General features: G+C 46.8%; 7 protein-coding genes across 7 annotated transcripts; 2 read left to right on the forward strand and 5 right to left on the reverse strand.

The window, feature by feature from the left end:
* Nucleotides 1-1,063: 1,063 nt before the first annotated feature.
* On the reverse strand, nt 1,064-3,147 carry PEX2_032770 (uncharacterized protein; the record flags this gene model as incomplete). Its single annotated transcript, XM_016740552.1, has 2 exons — nt 1,064-1,460; nt 1,517-3,147. 2 exons carry the CDS (start codon nt 3,145-3,147, stop codon nt 1,064-1,066), a joined length of 2,028 nt encoding a protein of 675 aa, XP_016601204.1.
* A 1,377-nt stretch (nt 3,148-4,524) lies between these two features.
* On the reverse strand, nt 4,525-5,800 carry PEX2_032780 (uncharacterized protein; the record flags this gene model as incomplete). Its single annotated transcript, XM_016740553.1, has 4 exons — nt 4,525-4,690; nt 4,752-5,346; nt 5,423-5,666; nt 5,732-5,800. 4 exons carry the CDS (start codon nt 5,798-5,800, stop codon nt 4,525-4,527), a joined length of 1,074 nt encoding a protein of 357 aa, XP_016601205.1.
* Nucleotides 5,801-6,356: 556 nt separating this feature from the next.
* On the reverse strand, nt 6,357-7,888 carry PEX2_032790 (aldehyde dehydrogenase family protein; the record flags this gene model as incomplete). The annotated part of the gene is made up of 3 exons (XM_016740554.1): nt 6,357-6,470; nt 6,530-7,414; nt 7,469-7,888. 3 exons carry the CDS (start codon nt 7,886-7,888, stop codon nt 6,357-6,359), a joined length of 1,419 nt encoding a protein of 472 aa, XP_016601206.1.
* A 186-nt stretch (nt 7,889-8,074) lies between these two features.
* On the reverse strand, nt 8,075-10,914 carry PEX2_032800 (DUF323 domain protein; the record flags this gene model as incomplete). Its single annotated transcript, XM_016740555.1, has 7 exons — nt 8,075-8,141; nt 8,195-8,276; nt 8,330-8,565; nt 8,617-9,514; nt 9,575-9,790; nt 9,853-10,532; nt 10,616-10,914. 7 exons carry the CDS (start codon nt 10,912-10,914, stop codon nt 8,075-8,077), a joined length of 2,478 nt encoding a protein of 825 aa, XP_016601207.1.
* Nucleotides 10,915-12,024: 1,110 nt separating this feature from the next.
* On the forward strand, nt 12,025-12,399 carry PEX2_032810 (uncharacterized protein; the record flags this gene model as incomplete). The annotated part of the gene is made up of 1 exon (XM_016740556.1): nt 12,025-12,399. The coding sequence occupies one exon, from the start codon at nt 12,025-12,027 to the stop codon at nt 12,397-12,399; it is 375 nt and encodes a 124-aa protein (XP_016601208.1).
* Nucleotides 12,400-13,641: 1,242 nt separating this feature from the next.
* Nucleotides 13,642-15,015, forward strand: PEX2_032820 (uncharacterized protein; the record flags this gene model as incomplete). The annotated part of the gene is made up of 1 exon (XM_016740557.1): nt 13,642-15,015. One exon carries the CDS (start codon nt 13,642-13,644, stop codon nt 15,013-15,015), a length of 1,374 nt encoding a protein of 457 aa, XP_016601209.1.
* A 712-nt stretch (nt 15,016-15,727) lies between these two features.
* PEX2_032830 (inorganic phosphate transporter) lies at nt 15,728-17,651 on the reverse strand (the record flags this gene model as incomplete). Its single annotated transcript, XM_016740558.1, has 3 exons — nt 15,728-16,020; nt 16,079-17,509; nt 17,573-17,651. The coding sequence occupies 3 exons, from the start codon at nt 17,649-17,651 to the stop codon at nt 15,728-15,730; spliced, it is 1,803 nt and encodes a 600-aa protein (XP_016601210.1).
* Between the last annotated feature and the right edge of the window lie 1,787 nt (nt 17,652-19,438).

A 19,438-nucleotide genomic window follows, 5' to 3' on the forward strand; every position in this document is an offset into this window, starting at 1 on the left:
AGGCACTAGCACGGACTTCTTAACTGCTGTGTAACAACTTGTGAACTATGAATTCATTGTTTATAAAACCCCTAGAGATATCAGCAATATAAAGCCTATGTCATTGACACTGCCTGTAAGATGCCTTAGACCAGGCCCAAAGAAATGCTGATATCGCCGAAAATAGCCAGCTTAAGGAAGAGTTCCCTTCTTCTTCTTCTTCTTCTTCTTCTTCTTCTACCCCTGTCAAAACTGTTACATCCCTGCCACTATCACCTGCGTTAAATCTGGCTAGGCTTAGGGAGTATTTATTATGATCGGTAGATGGCTGGCGGCTAGGGTATATTTCGCGCGCCCTAACTCAGAGAGGGAAAAGGGCGAAGTTGGCTACACCTACCGCAGCATATGTTCGAAGGAGATCCGCCGGGTCGAGGAGAAGATCCTGGATCGCGCATAATATATGCAGGAGATCATTTCGTGCTTTATCCACCGCCCCGGCGGTAGGACCATCGAGATTGGGCAGTCAGCAGCGAAAGAAGGCTCTTCAAGGCCGTGTCCTAATAGCAGCGGAGCTCGTGGGCTTTCTTGCATGCCGGTTGCGTTGAGGAAATCACCAGGCTTGAGGCTGACTTCAGATGATCCCACAGAATATGTCACATTCAAAATAGTTGATGGCTCAGGGGGAACAGTGCTAGCAGATGCTGCAGTGGCGGCCGCTGCAATCACGAAGAGACCAAGAACCAGACGCATCCTGGTGTAAGGAAGAGAGTAATGGGTGGGTTGAACAACGAGAAGTAGGGGGGGAAAAGAATAAATAACTGAGGCTGGAGCGATTGGTTTAAGTAGAAGCCGCTGGCCCCTTTGTTAGTTACCAAAAGCTTTGCCGATAATCCATGACCAGACAGAACAATGCGGTTGGATCATTGTCGGTCTGGCTTTGGCTAGTGTTTGGGGCCTCTCTTGCATGAGGCCCGGGAGATTAAGTTTGTAACAAATAGAGTCAAAGTGCACATCACAGAGAAACAACGATTCGATTAAGCTTCTATGAATACTTTAGTTGTAAATACATAGTGGTCTCGGCCAGTTAGCTAGAAACCTCTGATTCTCGACGAGGATGACGAAAATGGGCTGTAGGTGAACCCGTAACAGGATTACCTTGGTCATAGTCTGAGTGATATCCGGTTGTCATCTTCGCATTCGCAATATGGTCGGGGAGAGGGTCAAGGCCACTGTAGTCTTTCATGCTAAGGTCCGTAGATACTACGGCACCCTGGGTGATCCTGAAAATTGTTGAAAATTTACTACTATAAGAGCCATCGTTTGTGAAGTATAGCAAGATTCCTGCGGCGATACTTAATGCAGTGGCACCAAGTGCAGTGCCATAAGCGGCCCACAGAATCGATCGGGTGTAGACGTAGATATTGCGGTAAGAGGTGATAGTCACATTCGTTTCTGGCATGTCATTCATTGTGTAATTGGGCCTATCGTGCGTTATTAGTTTGCTGTGGGGCTTAACATTTGGACCATTACTACATACTGGAACATTCTGGAGCTCATAAGGGAAAATGTGACGTCCTGAAAGAGTTCCTCAAGGGCTTTTGATAATGGAGTGGACGAAATATTCAACGAGCTGACAGATCTCGATTTCCAGTAATCCGTAAATGGACTGCTGATATTGGAGCTCGTAATAAATTGAATGGAACGCATCTCTTCTGTTTCCATCAATCTTGTTGATATGATACTGGTGTTCGGATTCTCTGAGTATGAAAAACTCCGGTCAGTGCCGCTTTTCGGGTTCGCGACGATGGCAATAAAGTTTTTGATCGATCCAAATAAGAGACTGCCGAAGGCCTCCATCAAAGACTGGTAAGACAGACACTCCATCAGTTGAGGGTTATGTATGAATGAAAGATTCGAAGACACCAGGGAACCGTTGTCGTAGTTGGCAATAGCGTCAACGAGGCCAACACCATTAAGAATCGTCTTATTTATCACATGAATCGTCTGTTCTCTATTGATGTAGGTGAGATCAGCCTGGTATGATGCATTGTGGAGCAAACAACGTAGAATCGTTGAATTTTGTACGGCTTTGTCCACGTTCTCCACAGCACTGTCATATTCGGCATATTCCATAGCGCGAGGGAAGATAGCAACAAATAAAGATAGAGGTGCTCCGTGAACGAAAGGGTTTGTTGGAGTCGAAATTCCCACGTTGACACCCTCCGGATCTCTGAGTTCGGGACCAAGCTGAATAGAGCGTTGTATGTACGTATCATTCCCATTTACTTGATAAAAGGGAGTGGAACCTTTCGGATCATCTGACTCTGGTGCCCAAGAAAGATACCCGTATCTAGTCAAGCTAGAAACTTCCGGTCCATATAGCTCAGATACCTTCATCGCTTGAGCAACATTTTGAGTGATATAAGCACCAAGGGTTGAGTTCACGTTGTCACAGACAATACTAGGACCATGAAATTCCACTGACCACGAAGAGTTGACAGCTGGAGGCTCTATTGGCAGAATTGTTCCTTGTGTCGCGACACTGTTGACAACCCTCTGGGTTTCTGGCGTGGGACCACTGTATCCGCTAAGCCATCCATTCTGGCCAGTCGAATTTGTGAAGAGGGCAGAATTGAGATCGGCAAAATTCGCGCTTGTAAAATCGACACGAGGGATTCGTCTTAACGAATGCTGGTCAATTGAGGCTAAGTGAACACTTAATGTAGCCGGCGATATCATCGACGCCACAGGTAGTAGCCAAACTATAACAGCAAGAGTCATGCTGATCGGAAAACGCTTCCACAACTGCAGATTGAGGATTGTGAAGCCATTCTTGAGAACGGAGAGAAGATCGTCGATGGTACCGATTCCAGTTCTGTGGCCTTGAATCGACTTCCAAGCAGATTGGTCAAAGACCGTTGAGACTGACAATCCTAGAGAGCTCTTCACTAGGAAGGCAAAGAAAGTGCCCAGAGAAACATAAACTTGCTGGTCAGATAAATTCAACGAGGAATTTAAAACGCCGAGTGGTTGACCATTCACCACAGGTTTTCCATTCAAGCTTTGATAAAAGGCGTCATGGCCAAGAGCAAAGGCAACACCGGCCAGAAGCGCTACCACCATGAGAATGACAGCGGAACATTTCAGGTTGAATGGAAACACCGCCATATTTGACGGAACTCTAGAAGGGAGGGCTCGGTGTGTATACTAAAATCGAAGAATTTGGGGAAGATAAGAAAGGAAAGAGTGAGTACTGAGTGAAAGAGAAAAGCATGAATTCTTCATGAAGGCAAGTCGAGTAACTTCTCTCTGTTCTGGCTAAGTCCCAGGGCTGGTAAGTGCGTCGGGCACCCTAGAAATTGTCTTACTACCCTCTCTACCCCGTACTCCCCCTGGCAACAATTCTGTCCATGTAAATCCCGCCGATCAGTTTGCGCTAGTAACAAAATGTCTTTTAAAACAACCGAGTACAATATACTGCTTAGTTAGGAAAGCCTAGGATTGATGATGTTTGCCATATCAGCTCTAGTATTCTTTTGTAAATGAACAGTTACTATTATACAAGAGGCCCTACTCATTCAAATTTAGGAAATATGTAGGTTTAGAGAGTATCAAGTATTTCGTGGTAAATGCATTACAGAGCGTAATTAGAAATTATCTCAGGCTTGGCGGAGCTACTCCGTACAGCATTGGGATTTCTTGGTATTACTCCAACCAAAAGACTTCTGCGACATCGGATCATGAAGATGTAGATAAGTTTTGGTCTTTGTCCTTATAATCTAAAAAATTGTCAATTCCAGAATTATAGGTGTCAGATATAACTTAGTCCCCATACAATATAGGTCTCTTTTTCTGTGATTCTTCAACTAGAGGAGAGGCGCACGTGCGAAAGCCAAGAGTACCTAGGTAGTAGGCTGTTCTCTCCCCTGGCCAATCGCTTGCTTCCAGCCTCTTTGGCGGGGACTGAGCTACAGTACATACTATAATGGTACCTCAATTTTCTAACCCCTGCCCCTCCCCCTCCCCCCGCCTTCCCAGTGATTTTGACCGTGCCAATAAATAGCGTTTACCAACAACAAATAACAACAGCAAAAAGATATCCAATGTTTACAACATCGGAAGAGCAAAAGATGAGATGACCGACGCAGGGATCGAACCTGCAATCTCTTGATTCGTAGTCAAGCGCCTTGCCATTGGGCCAGCCGGCCATGCTTGTTGTAAGTTTTGGCCCAAATGTGCACTATAAGCGAGAACAAAGTGGGACCAAGCCTGAATGCGGTCCACACCCACCAGGGTTGGTTGATGTGAGTTTAGTTGGTTTTACTGGTATTTCTCTATCAATATCCCGTATTATATAGCAGGTTAATCCAAATAACAGTTGGTTTTTTGCTTCAATTTTGAGGAATTGGGTCAATAAGCTGTATCACGTGATTTTGCGTAGTCTGGTGTTATTAGTGCCTCAGGCTCTGAGGGATGAATTTGTTGGAACTTGAAAGTGATAGCTTTGAGGAAGCATACGACTATACGACTGCATCCATCTGTCACCTAAACATATTTCACGTCAATATATTTATCACCCATGCACCAGGTGATAATGCCTACATTTGACGCATCCATAACCTGGCAGGCGTTAGAACGACTCGCCGAGGGGAAGGTCTGGTTAAGAACAAGAACAAGAACATAGGTGTACCCAGAGTCATGCAAACCCCTTCTAGAACTAGGAGAATAGACATTGATTGGCTCAACCAAGTAAATAGTCGAGTGGTACATACTCGCCGCCTCCATACCAGAGACGGCCTCTCCGAATGACCAGGCCCTCTTGCCCAACAATCCATTCACCCCCCTCCCTGATCGCACCCTCTTTTGGCCAATACTCATTTTCCAACTTTTGGTTGATTTCTTCAATTTTATCAATCAACAGCTTGACGCGCGAATGATCGACCGTCTCTGCGCCATCTGATCCCTTAACCAGAAACCCGTCCTGGGAGATGAACCTTGCGATAGTGAGATGTGCCGAGGGAACAATATAACGCGAAGCAACAGGGACCTTAGTTTGTCGCACCATGTCAAAGACATCTCGGCGGAGATGGTGATATGTGTAGGGCTCAGTATCGCCACTGGATTCCGCCTCTAGGCACTCACCAGCAGCTGGAACAAAGCTGAGCGCCAGTGCGGCGGAATCAAAGCTTACCATAGGCTTGATAAGACGTGTAGGGCGGCTGCGTGGGTATGCTGCAATATCTGCAGATGTGACATCCTTGCATGACAGGAGAGTCTGGACAAGTTCTTCAATTTGATCTTCCGTCAGGGAATGAGCAGCTTCCAAGACAGTGGTGTGAAGGTTTTCAGGTGGCATGAGCCAGAGCGCTATGGCCACTCGTTAACGAAGCAAATAGCCAAAAGCGGAATTCCGCGAGAGATAATTGTATATTGAACAACTTACAAGGAGAAATGCTCTTCAACTCATTTTGAATGAAGCATATCAGGTCGCGAACTTGAGGTGAGGGTCTAGCCCAAATGACAAGACAGTTCCGAGGATCTACAAACCCATCTTCCTTTCCAGGACCATCAAGTCGCTTCAAAATCTCGTCAAGGGACCAGCCAGGAAAGCTCTCGGCTAGGATCTTTGCGCTTTGCTGGCTATTGCGAGCCACTCGGTGGTTCTCGTATCGAGATTGTAGTGTTGCCTATCATTAGAGCAAAAAAAGGGTTAAGCATGTGATATTATCTCATAATTCTCACATCCACTCACTGAATCGTTGTTTGCCTCCGCAATTAAGGATTGGAAGGGGTTGTCATCTGACAATGGGATTGACATCATGACGAGGACCTGAGAGATGATTGATTTTTGTTCAAAGATTAATAACAGGGGTGGGAAGTGAGTCAACTACAACCTTGGCAGTCGGCAGGCTAAAAATACACATGTCATTTTAGGATCAAAGCTGAAACAGGCTAAAATAGCCGGCAAAAGGCAAAAACTGCCGGTTTGTTACAAAATGGAGAACATCGAGCTCAAGATGATGGGGTATACTAGCATTGAATAGCATCTTTGGGGTGCAACTATGTAGATAGTGAGACTGTTGAGGCTTATGCTTCAGGCCGATAGAATCTCGAGTCCCCTGAACTACTCCATAGATTAAGCTCTAGGAGGGTTGCACAGCCTACCGAGCTATCTGCAGATTTAGTGAGCGGAGTAAGACCACTGAGTGGCTACATTTATGCATTAGAACGCCACCTGGCATATGGTGACATCCGGTCATCTAAGCTTATGCCATTTGTCAAGAAGGTAAGTAGTATTCACCATTTTAGAGTATAATTTATGTAACAAAATGCATTCCCCTAGCTGACAAGATGTAACTTATGTCACATGCGAATGTTCATTTAGGGTAGTCCTTGATGTGGTGGCTCTTCAGTTTGACAAACTGCTCGAACCCGAATCGACTTAGGGTAACACCGCGGCCAGAGTTCTTCCAGCCTGTCCAGGCGAGGTCCTATAGGGTACTTCGGTTAGCCAAGTGTGACAATAGTAGATTGAAAGAACCGGACTTACAGGGCTAGGGTAGTCAGATCTGTTGACGAAGACAGTGCCAGCCTCAACACGCTCGACCAGCTTCTCAGCCGCCGCAACGTCCTTGCTCCAAACACTGGCGGTAAGACCGAAGTCACTATCGTTCATCAGACGAACGGCCTCGTCGTCACCGGAGACTTTCATTACGGGAATCACAGGCCCAAAGGTTTCTTCCTTCATAACGGCCATATCATGATTAACGCCGGTCAGCAGTGTAGGCTTGACATAATTTCCATTCGGAGGGAAGTTCTCAAAGGTCTCATTGGCAGGGGTCTCGTTCTTCGCACCCTTCTGCACGGCGTCCTCGATGTGCACGATAATAGCCTCCTTTGCACGCTTAGATACGATAGGTCCAATTTGGGTCTTGGGATCGGAAGGCTTGCCAACACGGTAGTTACTCAAGACCTTCTTAACCTCAGCAATAAAACCATCATAAACCTTCTCGTGGACATAGACACGCTCGATCGCGCAGCAGCTCTGTCCACTGTTGAAGATAGCACCATCCACGATCTCTTCAGCGGCCCAGGCGAGATCTACATCATCTCGCACGTAGGCTGGGTCCTTACCACCAAGTTCTAGACCAACATTCACAATCCGATCGGAGGCTGCCTTTTGCACTGCCAAGCCACCAGCTTCAGAGCCCGTAAAACAGATATGGTTCACCAGTGGTGATCGTACCAAGGTCTCAATGAATGTGAAAGATCCGCAGTGGAAGAATTGAAGCACATTTTCGGGAAGACCGGCCGCGGCAAAAGCAGAGGCAAATTGCTCAACGATTGTTGGGGTTTGAGGGGAGGGCTTAAGAATTACAGCGTTTCCAGCGAGGATAGCGGGAATCAAGCTGTTGACGAGGGTAAGGTAGGGGTACTATGTATTGACACATTAGCGTCTGCAGATATGCCAATATCTTGACGGACTCACGTTCCATGGGAAGATAATCAGCGCGACACCGACAGGCGAACGCTTGATATACCGTCTAAATCCCTTCTCCTCTTCTCCAGGCTCAATTCCTTGCTCGCCTAGCACGGAGTTGCTAATGCGGATCAAGTAACGACTACGCTTGATGGCGGTCGCAACTTCGACACCTGTATAGGCGATAGGCCGGCCCATCTGCTCAGTAACTTCCCGTGCCAATTCATCCTGCTTTTTCTCCAAGATATCAAGAGCACGTTCCACGATTTTCTGCCTCTGTTCCAGAGTTGTGGACTGTGAGAATGACCGGAAAGCTGCTTGGGCAGCCACGGGGAGCTGTTTCAAGTCTTCCGATGAGACACCGGTGCGGGCGACAACAGGCTCATTGGTGGCGGGGGAGATAGTCGTAATGTTTTCCAGCGACATCATGCAAGATATTTAGGATTCAACTAATATGAAAACAAGACAAGGAATTGGAGAAGATGTTGGGGAAGAGATGAGGGGCAGTCACGTTACGCTCTCCGCGGTTTATCTCTTATCGCAAGAATGAGGTCATCGTCATTGAGAACTCCGGGGGAATATTTCAAAGGCTCATTAGCATTGCTCAAACTCTGTCTATATATCTCTAACTAGACGTGCACCCGCCCATGTATAGCGGTAGTTATGCTGATACCAATTGACACTAGAATGCGTTAGTTGATCCAGTTTGCTGAATACCTTAGAGCTTATACTCACAAAGTAGTCCGGCCAGCAATGCGAGGCAGAGTAGCCCAGGAGCCCCCAAGAACAATATTGTGTTTTCCATCAAAGAAGTCCGCTGTCAAGGTCAATGAGTTTAGGTTCAGCTTTGATGCTCAAGGTATCACTTACATGTGTATCCAGGGTAAATGTCCATAGGTTTGAAACCGTCGTGCGGCATCAATGGTGTGCTAGTCCATTCCCAAACACCCCCCATTTCACTCTGACCAGCTAACTGATCCCCATTGGGTGTGACAGGAACAGGGTGCCAGTTATTAAAGCCAACATTGCAGCCAGTGAGATCACGGAAAACAGTCTGATCAGTAGAATTGGACTTGCTACCATTTGCAATCCCATTGACCCCATTTCTATTTTATAGATTAGTTTCGGCTATATTATAATTCAGCTTCTTCCCATACCTGTGACCATTTATGCCCCGATCACCTTTGAGTTGGTCCGAGTAGTGATATATGCTCCTGGTCTCTTCAAATGTGGGGATCCTGCATTGCATGCACTTTGCATAGCTCGCCACTTCATCATAGGAAGCAACCAATGGCCAGTCTTGTGCAAGTTCCAGAGCCACAGGTCCGAACACAGTTCGAACTGTAACATTCTCCAGAGAAAACCCTGCAGGACTGGAGCTCGAACCGGCCTGGGCGCCCGAGGAACTGGTGCCCTTGGAAACAGGATTTTCTTGGCCTGGTTTTAGCACCCAGGAAGCGGGATATGTCTTAATACCCTTCTCCCGTATGTATTTGGCATATTCACCATTGGTAATGGCTCGAGCTTGAGCTTCGAAGGCATGCACAGTGACATTTCTTTGGGGCTTTTCGTTGTCCCAGCCAAAGGATTTATTTGGCATAACTTCTTCATTGGAATCGTTCAATCCAATTTCGATAGTCTGCTGTGGAATTCTGAACCACTTGTTTGGCTTTTCATTTCTCTTCGCTTGGTGACTGATTTGCTGGAAATTCGGGCGATCAACACCTGTGGGGGGAAGAGTCTTATCACTTTGGATCAGCATGTAGAGGAAAGTCTCAAGGTGCATTGCTTCGTGTTCATAGCCAATCCAAAGAGCCTCTCCAAGAGTACGGTCCTGTGATGCGTATCCCTCTTGTAGGATTGACAGCGCACGATTTCGCACTCTATCTTGGTAGTCCAGAATTTCATCCAGTGGCGGCCACTCATCAGGTATCTCGCTGTGGCTGTGGCATTGCCGTGGATCTTCGACATCCGGATCAATGCCACGCTCAAAAATTAGTTTATAATGACTAGGCTCAGTGGGTTCCTCCTGCAAAGCCCGCGTCAGATGAATATCTGTGTTCCAGCATGATTAGCAGTGAGCATGATAAGCAACATTGAAGATTGAAGACACACCGAAAAATGTCGGAATGTGACCAAAATAAAAGATCAGCGCATTTCTGAGTTTAATCGGTTTAGACAAAAGCTCCTCATGAGAGACCATGGTTCTAGTCGCGAGATCCCACGCAGTCCACAGAGACTGGAAGTTTCCGATACTCGGGATCGGTTGGGCCGCATACTTCGAAGGGTTCATAGACACATCAAGCGCAGCGGGTGATAGCAGATGAAGGTCTGTTCAAACATAAGTCAGCGAGTCCGCAGTGACGATGTATCATTAAGAGATCAAGGCTTACGATAATCATCTGTCAAATTTCCAAATTCGACCTGGGAAATGAGGTTTGCATGGCGCCACAGATGATCCCGTTCGTTGCGACCGTACTTCCATGCCTCTTCAAAAATAAGCTTCTCTCCTTTGGGAATGTTGATCCCATTGATGATCACATCAACTTTTGGAACATAAAAGGCTTGATGCCGTCCCTCACGGGGATCATACTCGGTCAAGATATCCCATTCATCAGCCTTGAAGGCCTCGAAGCCAAGAACCCTATTAGCATGGAGGAGGCCATTCTCATAGAATTTGCGAGTAATGCCTTTGGTATCGTTATAGGCCCTAAACACCTTCTCTGGGTTCTTGCAGGCATCCAATCCGATGAGTAGAAAATCGGACGGGCTCAATAGCTTGGAAAAACCACCAAGAAATTCCGCGGCACCCGGAGGACTAAAATTGCCCATAGATGATCCCATCGACAAGACCACGGTCGGTCGCTTCCGATTTTCTGGGCTTTTCAGCCAGCCGACAGCATCATCGTACGTTCCATGAAGACCATGGAATCCCACATGTATGAAGCTTTCGGGCGAGATTTCAGAAAATGTTCGCTGTAATTCCCCCAATGAAAGGTCCAAAGCATAATAATCTACTTTCTTTTCAATCCTTTCACATTCTCGAAGTAGAATCTCGATCTTTCGCAAGTTTCTAAAAAAGAAAAATTGTCAGAACTTTGACCAAAATTATCCAGGCGCGCGAGGCGACAGATGCAGGGTGTAAGGGTCACAGACCCACTGCCAAGCTCCACCAACTGTGCATTTTCTGGAATGCGTGCGACTATCCTCTTCGCATGTTTTGTCAAAATCTCGATCTCCGTGTTGGTAAGATAGTATTCATCTAAGTAAGTGATCTCCTCGAAGAGCTTCAATCCCTTGGCATCGTAGAGTAGGAGGGTAGGAAATGCACGCTGTCCGCCTGTTGGTGGGTCCAGATTTTTGTAGATATCATCCACCAGGGAGAATTCCATATCATTTTGGTGGATATTCACAATTTCAACCGTGTCAACGTTCCTGATCAAGGTAGGAGACATAACTGCGAGTGCATCAATGTCAGTTCAAAAGTGAAAGCAGTTTAAAGAAATTGAAAGAAAAAGGAGGCAGGACTGGATATCAGGTATAACAAAGTGGAAGATATCAAGTCGGCGTACCTGGCAAACTAAATCTCTATGACAAATTATTAGAGAACGGAAAGAGCGGGTCCAGTGGTTGTAGGTTATATGACGACTTGATCTACAAGACAGTAGGGAAATAAAGGAAACAGCTAGATGTACATAGAGACGCTATGCAGACTTTATAAATTGGGCTACCAGCAGATTGGCCTCCAACCCGGTTTTGTCTTGGTGAACGTGTTTGCAACAACACCCCCCCCCCACAAGTCTAGATTCATGGTCTGATCCCCTAAGTGGATGATTGCGGAAAGATCTGTAGTATTGGATTGGACAAGCCCGGATCAGGCAAACACTTGACTCACCTTGTCTATGCCATCTTACATCGGAGCCGGAGTAAGACTACTGATTTACTCGCGGCACACTCGGCCGCTAAACGACTTTGGGTATTTCCACCGCTGCTTGAGGACTGCAGCCAGTGTTGGATATACCTAAATTAACTTATCGGCTTACCCTTAGTCTTACTGTTCCACTTTATGTTTGCATCTTGCCAGTCGAGATCCAGTAGGTACGAGTAAGATGTGGGGCTACAGGAGCTGGTGATGTCATAGTCATATGTTTGTCGCATTTGTAAAGTTTACTCTGTTTGTGTTTGCTGGGTTTGTCTGTTTGCAAGCTTTGCCAAGTTTGCATAGTATTACAAATCAGGCGATAACTTTACCTAGGTAGTATGTAAATCACACACCGAATGTTGTCTCGGAATGGAGATGTTGCAAGTCTATGTTCAGTACTCCGTACAAAGGTTGATATCAAAACATGTTTCAAACAATGTTACTTTATTTGTCTTAAGTATTACAATAAGATTGGTCTCAAAGAAACAATGATCTATTTCATCAACACGCAGGGAGGGGGACAGTTGTCCTTTGAAGCCACTGCAACTAGTCGACGGACGAGTATATAACCCCCAGAGGAATTCATTTCGATTGAAATATTCATTTACTTGTGAAAATTACAACAAGATATTCCCTTTCCAAAATGGCCAACATTTTTCGACGTCCGCGCCAAGGCATCAAGTCTAGCCGGTCCGCCAGGCTTACCAAGCTAGATCAAGAATTGACTCGAGCCATGAATGAACTATACGACTTTCGGATACAGCTCACAGTGTACATTCTAATGCTCGAACGCCCCACCTCAAGTAACCCTACTCTCGGTATTCCCCCTTTTAAATCTGATTCCCAATCCATATCTGACATTCCTAGAACATTTGCACCAACAGCAATAAGGCCAACGTCTATCGATGACATCTGGCTCTGTTCACACAGTAGCTCATTACTGGTAGACGCAGAAGAGCGGTGGCGACATGATGACCCGGAGCTTGCAATTGAGCTTGCCTCGCGAGTCATTAGCTAAAACCCTTTTCTGTGCGAACTTGATGAGATGCGATGCCGACTATTTATCGCCGCCGTTCAACACTATCTTTGCCAATATGAAGAGTCCATGATGAGCCTAGAGACGGTTTTGCAAATTAACAACTGCTATGCCGTCTTGAACAACCCAGAATCTAGCATTATCGCCGGCATTACTCATTTTATTAAAGGAATGAACCTCATGAAATTTGAAATGTCCCCCGAGGCTTACTTATCTTTTTCGCAAGCACTGGACATACCGGGTTACAATGAAAAGGCCCGTGAGGTTCAAAGGGAGGCTGTCGTTGGATTTACTCGCATAGAGGCTGCTGAGTTTGATCACTCGCCGGCAGCGTCTACCCACGCATTATTAGGCTGGGAAGGTGGTGACTCATCTTGAAAATACAGCTAGTTTCTGAGAGACCATTCATTGCTTTGATTTTGTTACGTCGGTATTTCCTATAGGAATCAGTCTGAAAAGGAGTAATAGCGGGAGCTGGGTTATTTGAGGGGTGTGAGAGTGTGCTCGGGTGCTCTGCACTGTCACTCGTTAACTTTGGTAGATCGGTCCTTCGAGCTAAGGAAATTTGTTCTTACAATATCTTGTTGTGGTGTTCTCGGACTCAGGCTAGTGAATAGTGCTTAGGCAAAAACAATCTAATAAAATAAATTTCCACAAGTCTGATTTCAGTTTCAAGTAAAGTGTAACAGAAGTCCATGGCTTTTTGTTTGGATTATTTTCCAATATTATTGGCACACCTGCCACGGTTGTATCTACCTGAAGCACAGCGTGTGTATGTATATTTTCGACCGAGCCAAAACACCTCTAGGGTCAAGTGAAAGATAGCGAATAGGATGATGGAAGGGCTGTTTCAGTTTCAACGAGGTTAAAACAATGGAGGATTGAGACAAAGGAAAGAATGACCCAAGTCTTAGTTTCCCTTTTCAGACAAATATCTTTGTTTTGAATTGTCTTGGTCAGACAGACCTTTTCAAGCCCTCTCAAACTCTCAAACAACTCTCAAGCTCTTTTCAACGCGTTTGTTATCTTTCTTGTCGCGTCTCTTGGGTACATAAAGGCCACTGTTTCTCGCTCGGTCACTATCTTCCTTTAACAACGCCCCAAATACCAATATTATCTTCCATCTCTTTTATCTGACAGAAATCTTTGGTTTACTACAAGTCTACCATCCTATCTATTTCACAAGCTTATTGAGATCAACCCCCCAGGACCGGAGTTTCGGTCATGCCTGACAACATTCCCCACGCGAGCAATCTTGCGAGCAATCATGCGAGCTCCTGGCAGACCACGCCTTCTCTCTCTTCTCAAGAAGAGCAAGCGCTCATACTGGAAGCCCGCACTTTACGAGAAGAAAAGCTCAGGGCTCTTTCAAGTATCGTCACCAACATGGCTTCCGAACTGACTGACAGAGAGATCGTCCATATGTACTATCGAGTCGAGGTTGGCTCTTATCTCTTACCAGCTTTTAACTTCATCGCCAACGAAAATCCCTCCGAAGCCGAGGTTATGGTCAACCTCGCCAGGGAATCTGCAGAAAAATCGAAAAATCTGCTCCTCGTTGCCAAGTGTGAGTTCTGGATGGGTCGAGTTGAGTTTCTGCGCGGAAACATGCGCAAAGCCCACGAGCACTTCGTGAAAGCGAACCTTTGCGCCATGGATCCGAAGGAGGGCGTCGAATGCCAGGACCTGAACTTTTTTCTGGATGTCACCAGACATGGTATCAGTGACCATACTCGGGCTGTAAGGCTACGTGCTCATGAGGAGGCTATCGCGGCGCACGTGGAATTCGACAAGACTGCGAACAACTCAGTCTCCACCGAAGGCAAACGCAAGCGACCATTGAGGACATGGAAAGGGGCTCTCGTCAAACTACAACTACCATTAGTCAAGCAGCGTCCACTTACTAAAATCGGAAAGCCCCGGTATAAGGTGCCGATTCGACGAAAAGTGGACGAGAAGCATCTGCAGCAGGGGATAGATAATGAGACAAGCTCGAAGAATGAGGTTCTTGGGAAGGTCCTTGCAGAAGAGCTTGGGTACGGGTCTTGGAGCGGTTCTGGAGATGACACCAATACCGACACCGAGGATGAATCTGATGATGAATCTGATGATGACGACAGCGCAGACCCTGCAGATGGTACAGTTGGCAACACAGATGAGAACGCACAAAAGTCTCCAGGCGCTCCTGATAAACCCCAGCAATCAGAGCCCTCCGGTGACGCGACTACAGCTCCAGCCAAGGTTCCGACTGATCAAGCCATTTACAGATCGGCCCGGGCTCGGTACAGACAAGAATGTTTCCAAATGGGCCTCACATCAGCACTCAACGCAGAACCCTACAAGCGTCCGAAAGAAGCATTTGTGTTTGGTGTCCCCCATGAACCGACAAAGCAGACCCAGTTCCGGCTAGGTTATTTCAAGATTGGCCTCGCAAAACGCTGCCGCCCAATGACCATTTTTCCGAAACAGGATGGCGAAATCACTATTTCTCCTGAGGAATGGAAATCTATCGAACAGGATGCTCGTCAGAGGATTGTCACTTATGATTACTTGCGAAGAGAGAGAGAGGAATTGATCAAGGTTGCCGAGGAGATGTAGGTTGGGGATTGATTGAGAATGGAAACACCACAGACCAAAATATGTAACTACTTGTGGGAATATATGTATGAATTGTTTTGTCCAAATATTTTCAATTTTTTTCAACCCTACTTCAGAGGATATGTCATTGAGTAAAAAAGTTGAGACTAATAAAGTAACGATGAATCTCTGCAATTAAATTTATCTATAGAGAGTGCTGTTGTTCTAACCCCCCAGAGATGAGATGAATCTAGCACATATACTGCGTGGAGATTTTGTCGTTTGATGGATTGACTCATAATGTCAATTATGGCTGTTCCTTCCATCAATTGGCCCAAGTGGCCGAGCAGTTTCCTGGTCTAGCGGTTATGATTTTCCGTTAACAAATGCGATTAGCATATGTTCCGGAAAGGTTCTGGGTTCGATTCCCAGGGAAACTAATTTTTTGTCCTTTTTGCTTCGAATTAAAACCCAGCGACGCCCTCTTAATTAGAGGCACTCTTTAATTCTTACTTTTTGTTTTATTTAAGTAGTAAAATTGGAGGTTAATAAACATTGGTTTCGATTGAATATCTTTATTTCCAAAATAGTATGATCACTGACTTTTCTAAAACTTTTGTTTGAATGATTTGATTGACTGTCCAAGATCTAAAATTGGTATTTCAAAAGAAGAATTAAGTAAAATATGCGCGCTTTCAAAAATGTTCACGATTGAACCAAAAATGCCAAACGTCTAAACCGTGAGGAAATGGGGAGCGTTAAGGACCAATCCCATGAGGCATCCACCAAGGGTACCAGCAATGGGAATGGTCATGATCCAAGCAAACAACAAAAGACCGACACGCTGGAAGTTGACGGCCTTGTAAGTTCCGTTGCACAGTCCAACACCGACGGTAGCGCCAGTGATGCACATGGAGGTGGAAACGGGCAGTGAGAACTGCGAGAAGACTAGAACGGTAAGAGCAGCGCCCATCTCCATGGAGGAGCCACGGGACGGGGAGTGGTAGGTGATCTTGTTACCCATGACTAATTATACAGTTAGTAAGAATGAAGATTTGGTAAAAGGAAAGAAGGAAGTGCTCACCTTTCATGATGTTGTATCCGTAAGTGCACAGACCGATGGAAATGCAAATGGCCAGAACAGCGAGCTGCCAGATAGGCACGGGGGACTTGGATGCAGCGGGGGTGCCAGTGGACCAGGCAGAGTAAATGGCAGCCCAGGGGCCGACAGAGTTACCAATATCGTTGGCACCGTGAGCGAAGGAAGCAGTGCAGGCAGTGATGACCTGGATGAAGGAGTAGGTGTGCTCGACCTCGTTGGGGTATTTCTCGGCGTTGGCATACACACGCTTCATGCGCTCACCCTCTGGAGTACCCTCGTTACCACTCTGGGCAGTGTGGATGTCGTAGTGGAAACCGTAGAGAACACCGACAGTGATGATAGCGGGCAGGCGCTTGGCCATGCGCCGCATGTTGCGGAACTCGTAGATCTCACCGGGGCCCATGGGGTTGTCACGGAGAAGGCGCATAGCCCAGCCAATGGGACCACGGCTTTGAAGGAGCTTGGCGTTGTGACGTTCCTCGGACTGGATCATGAGTTCGCGGTAGGTGAGTTGATTGGCCTCGAGCCTATCAACAGATTGCTCCTCTGTAGAGCCTGGGATGGAGGCAACACCGGTCTTGGCCTCCTTCTCATCGATAGGCAGGTGAGACTCGTGATACTCGGATTCATCTTGCACCACAGCGTAGTTGGGGACCTGGGCGACCTCAGAATCGGTAGGAACGGGACGGTTGAAGAGCAGAGGGCCCTGAATGACCATCCACCATTTCACACTGGAGTCCTTCTTGATGACACGGGCGTGGAGGAAAGGAACAAAGAAGATAGCAGACAAAAGACAGACACCACCACCAGTGCCCATAGTGACGGCAGCAACGTACCAGCCAGGCTTCTTGTTCAGATTCAGGCTGGGAGAGCCCTTGTAGACAATGGAGAGTGTGCAAATGGTGGCGGCAACCAGGAAGAAGAAAGGAGCACTCCAGACGGCCCAGGCGATAGGGTTTCTCCGCACATGCACGACGTACTTGATCAACAGGAAGATGATGGCGGCAAAGCAACCGGAAATGACAGGGGCCATGCCAAGACCAGCGAAAATGGCACCGAGACCCTTACCATTGTTCCAGCCCCACTGAACCTGGGAAGCGCCAACAGTTGCAACACCAACACCTGCGACAGCAGAGATGAGAGAGTAGGTGGAGGAGACGTGGGCGGAGTTTTTGGTACACCACATCACCCATGAGGATGCAGCGGCAAGGGCACATGTGAAGGCAAGCATTTGAACGCCGGCATTGCCTTTGAAGGCTGAGTTGGGAATGATGCCGTTCTTGATAGTATCAGCGGTGCGAGCACCGACAGCGACAGCTCCGACGAACTCGAAAATGGTACCGAGGATCATGGCCTGGCGGTAAGAGATGGACCGGGAGGAGACACTGGTAGCCCAGGAATTGGCGACATCGTCTATGAGGGATCCAAAGGTTAGTCGAGGTCGAAAAAGGAGAAGATAAGCTCTGTGCTACTCACTTGCACCGTTGTTGAATGCATCAAGCATAGCGAACAACGTGCCGATGGCAAAGATGTAATCATATTGGTGGAGATACATCTTGATGAGTTGTATCAAATAAAGTGATACCAAGTCAAGTGAAAGCTTAGTACTGGACTTTCGGTTGCTCTGATGAAGAAGAGAAATAAGGGGTGAGGTGAGAAGACTGCCTTTTATGTATGCATGGAAGATTCTAAAGATTGATACGGGGCCGTCTGCTCTCTATGCACGACAAGTCCTGTGGCAAGTGTTCTACGCCTATGAGAACTTCCCGTTTGGGACATTCCGACCACACGTGCTGGTCCTACTCGCAATGGGAGCCCATGAATCACCGTTCGTGGGCTTGGCAAAAAGTAAATGTAACAAGACCTGGCTAAGAGAGAAAATAGCATGTTTCCGCAAGCTTGTGGTCTCAAGCAAATTGGATAAGGTCTTGGCAGCAAGCTGGGCGGAACTTTGTACATTGATATATACTATGGGATAGATCCAGATTAGGTATAGATCCAGTGTGATTCAATGGGAATGACATCTGATTGGCTACTGTGACACGGCCATTGGACGGTTGCGGCTCTTGGCGGGGGTGGGGACATACGGCCCACTTCTACCTATGAGAGCACAGTAAGTCCACACGTGGGTGTATAACGTCCAAAGACATTCCGGGGATAGGCCTGTCTCTCGCATGGCTCGCTAACATTCTAGAAACCATCTCTAACCTTTACAAGTCTCACTCTTGCCAAGCCAGTGGATCGGGCGCTCCGAGGCGAGCGCACGTGCCCTTTTACGTTGTAGGCAGTTGTTTTCCAAGGTTGACAGCCATAAGCAATTGGTGGCGATGAAAAGAAAGATTAGTTGAAGTACCTGAGTTTCAGTTCAGAACCCTGGTTCCAAGGTAATTGCCAGCCCAAGCTAAACTCGTCTACAACAGAACCATTTGCCCACGTGCAATGTACATGACTACGGAGTACATATCACGAATTACAACCGAAAGCTGAATGATATTAATAATATAAAATAATCCCGGCAATTTCTCGCATGGTTTAGCCCCACTCAATATAGGCGTTTGCACCTGTTCAATTCTCCGATCTGGCCAATTTAGCTACTAGCTCGCATGACCACCAACTTCGCCAAAAGAACGAATCAGTTGCATTGATCTATCCCCGAGGAGGCCTGTCAGGTGCAAGTTACCTCATTTCTGTTTAGTCAAAACTTCTCTTTTGGAAGTTGCTCTCCGAACCACGTATGATGTGGTAGCGTGCATCAACCTGGTTCTCCAAATGGACCCATCAGACAGCTAACTGACCTCAGCAATACCTTTCGCCACGCTGGATTCTGGAAAGCTCACCGAGAGCAATAGAGAAGGGTATTCAGGTCACATTCCCAAGTGATCCAAACAAAACATTTTGGCCATCCTCAACAGAAGAAACGGGTAAACTGAACAGTCACTCACTGATGAGATCATCATAGAACGACCCAAAGCATGTCGAGATATCGCTTCTTATAAATTACAGCACATCAAGCCATTTCATTTTGGAATTAACTTAGTAGACACGGAGCAAATATACCTCATCAGCTCTATAACCACTCTCGCCTACCGGGATGAGGCACCCACGCGAACCGCATCCTCTACTCGAACCTCCCCATCGTTGACATCCCGAAGCGTCTCCTGGCTTGGGTTTTTCCCCCAGTTCACATCAAATGTCGTCTCATAAACACCACCTCCGTCAAATACAGTCTGCTTTACCGACCGAGGAATCGATCGAAGGCTAATCGTCTAGGTATCGTTTGGGTGTGACCTAGGTCTATCGATAATTGTTGCAGACTACCAACGAAGCTCGCAACGCTGGGAG

Source organism: Penicillium expansum (genome assembly GCF_000769745.1).
Source record: "Penicillium expansum strain MD-8 chromosome Unknown contig102, whole genome shotgun sequence".
Taxonomy (NCBI): Eukaryota; Fungi; Ascomycota; class Eurotiomycetes; order Eurotiales; family Aspergillaceae; genus Penicillium; species Penicillium expansum.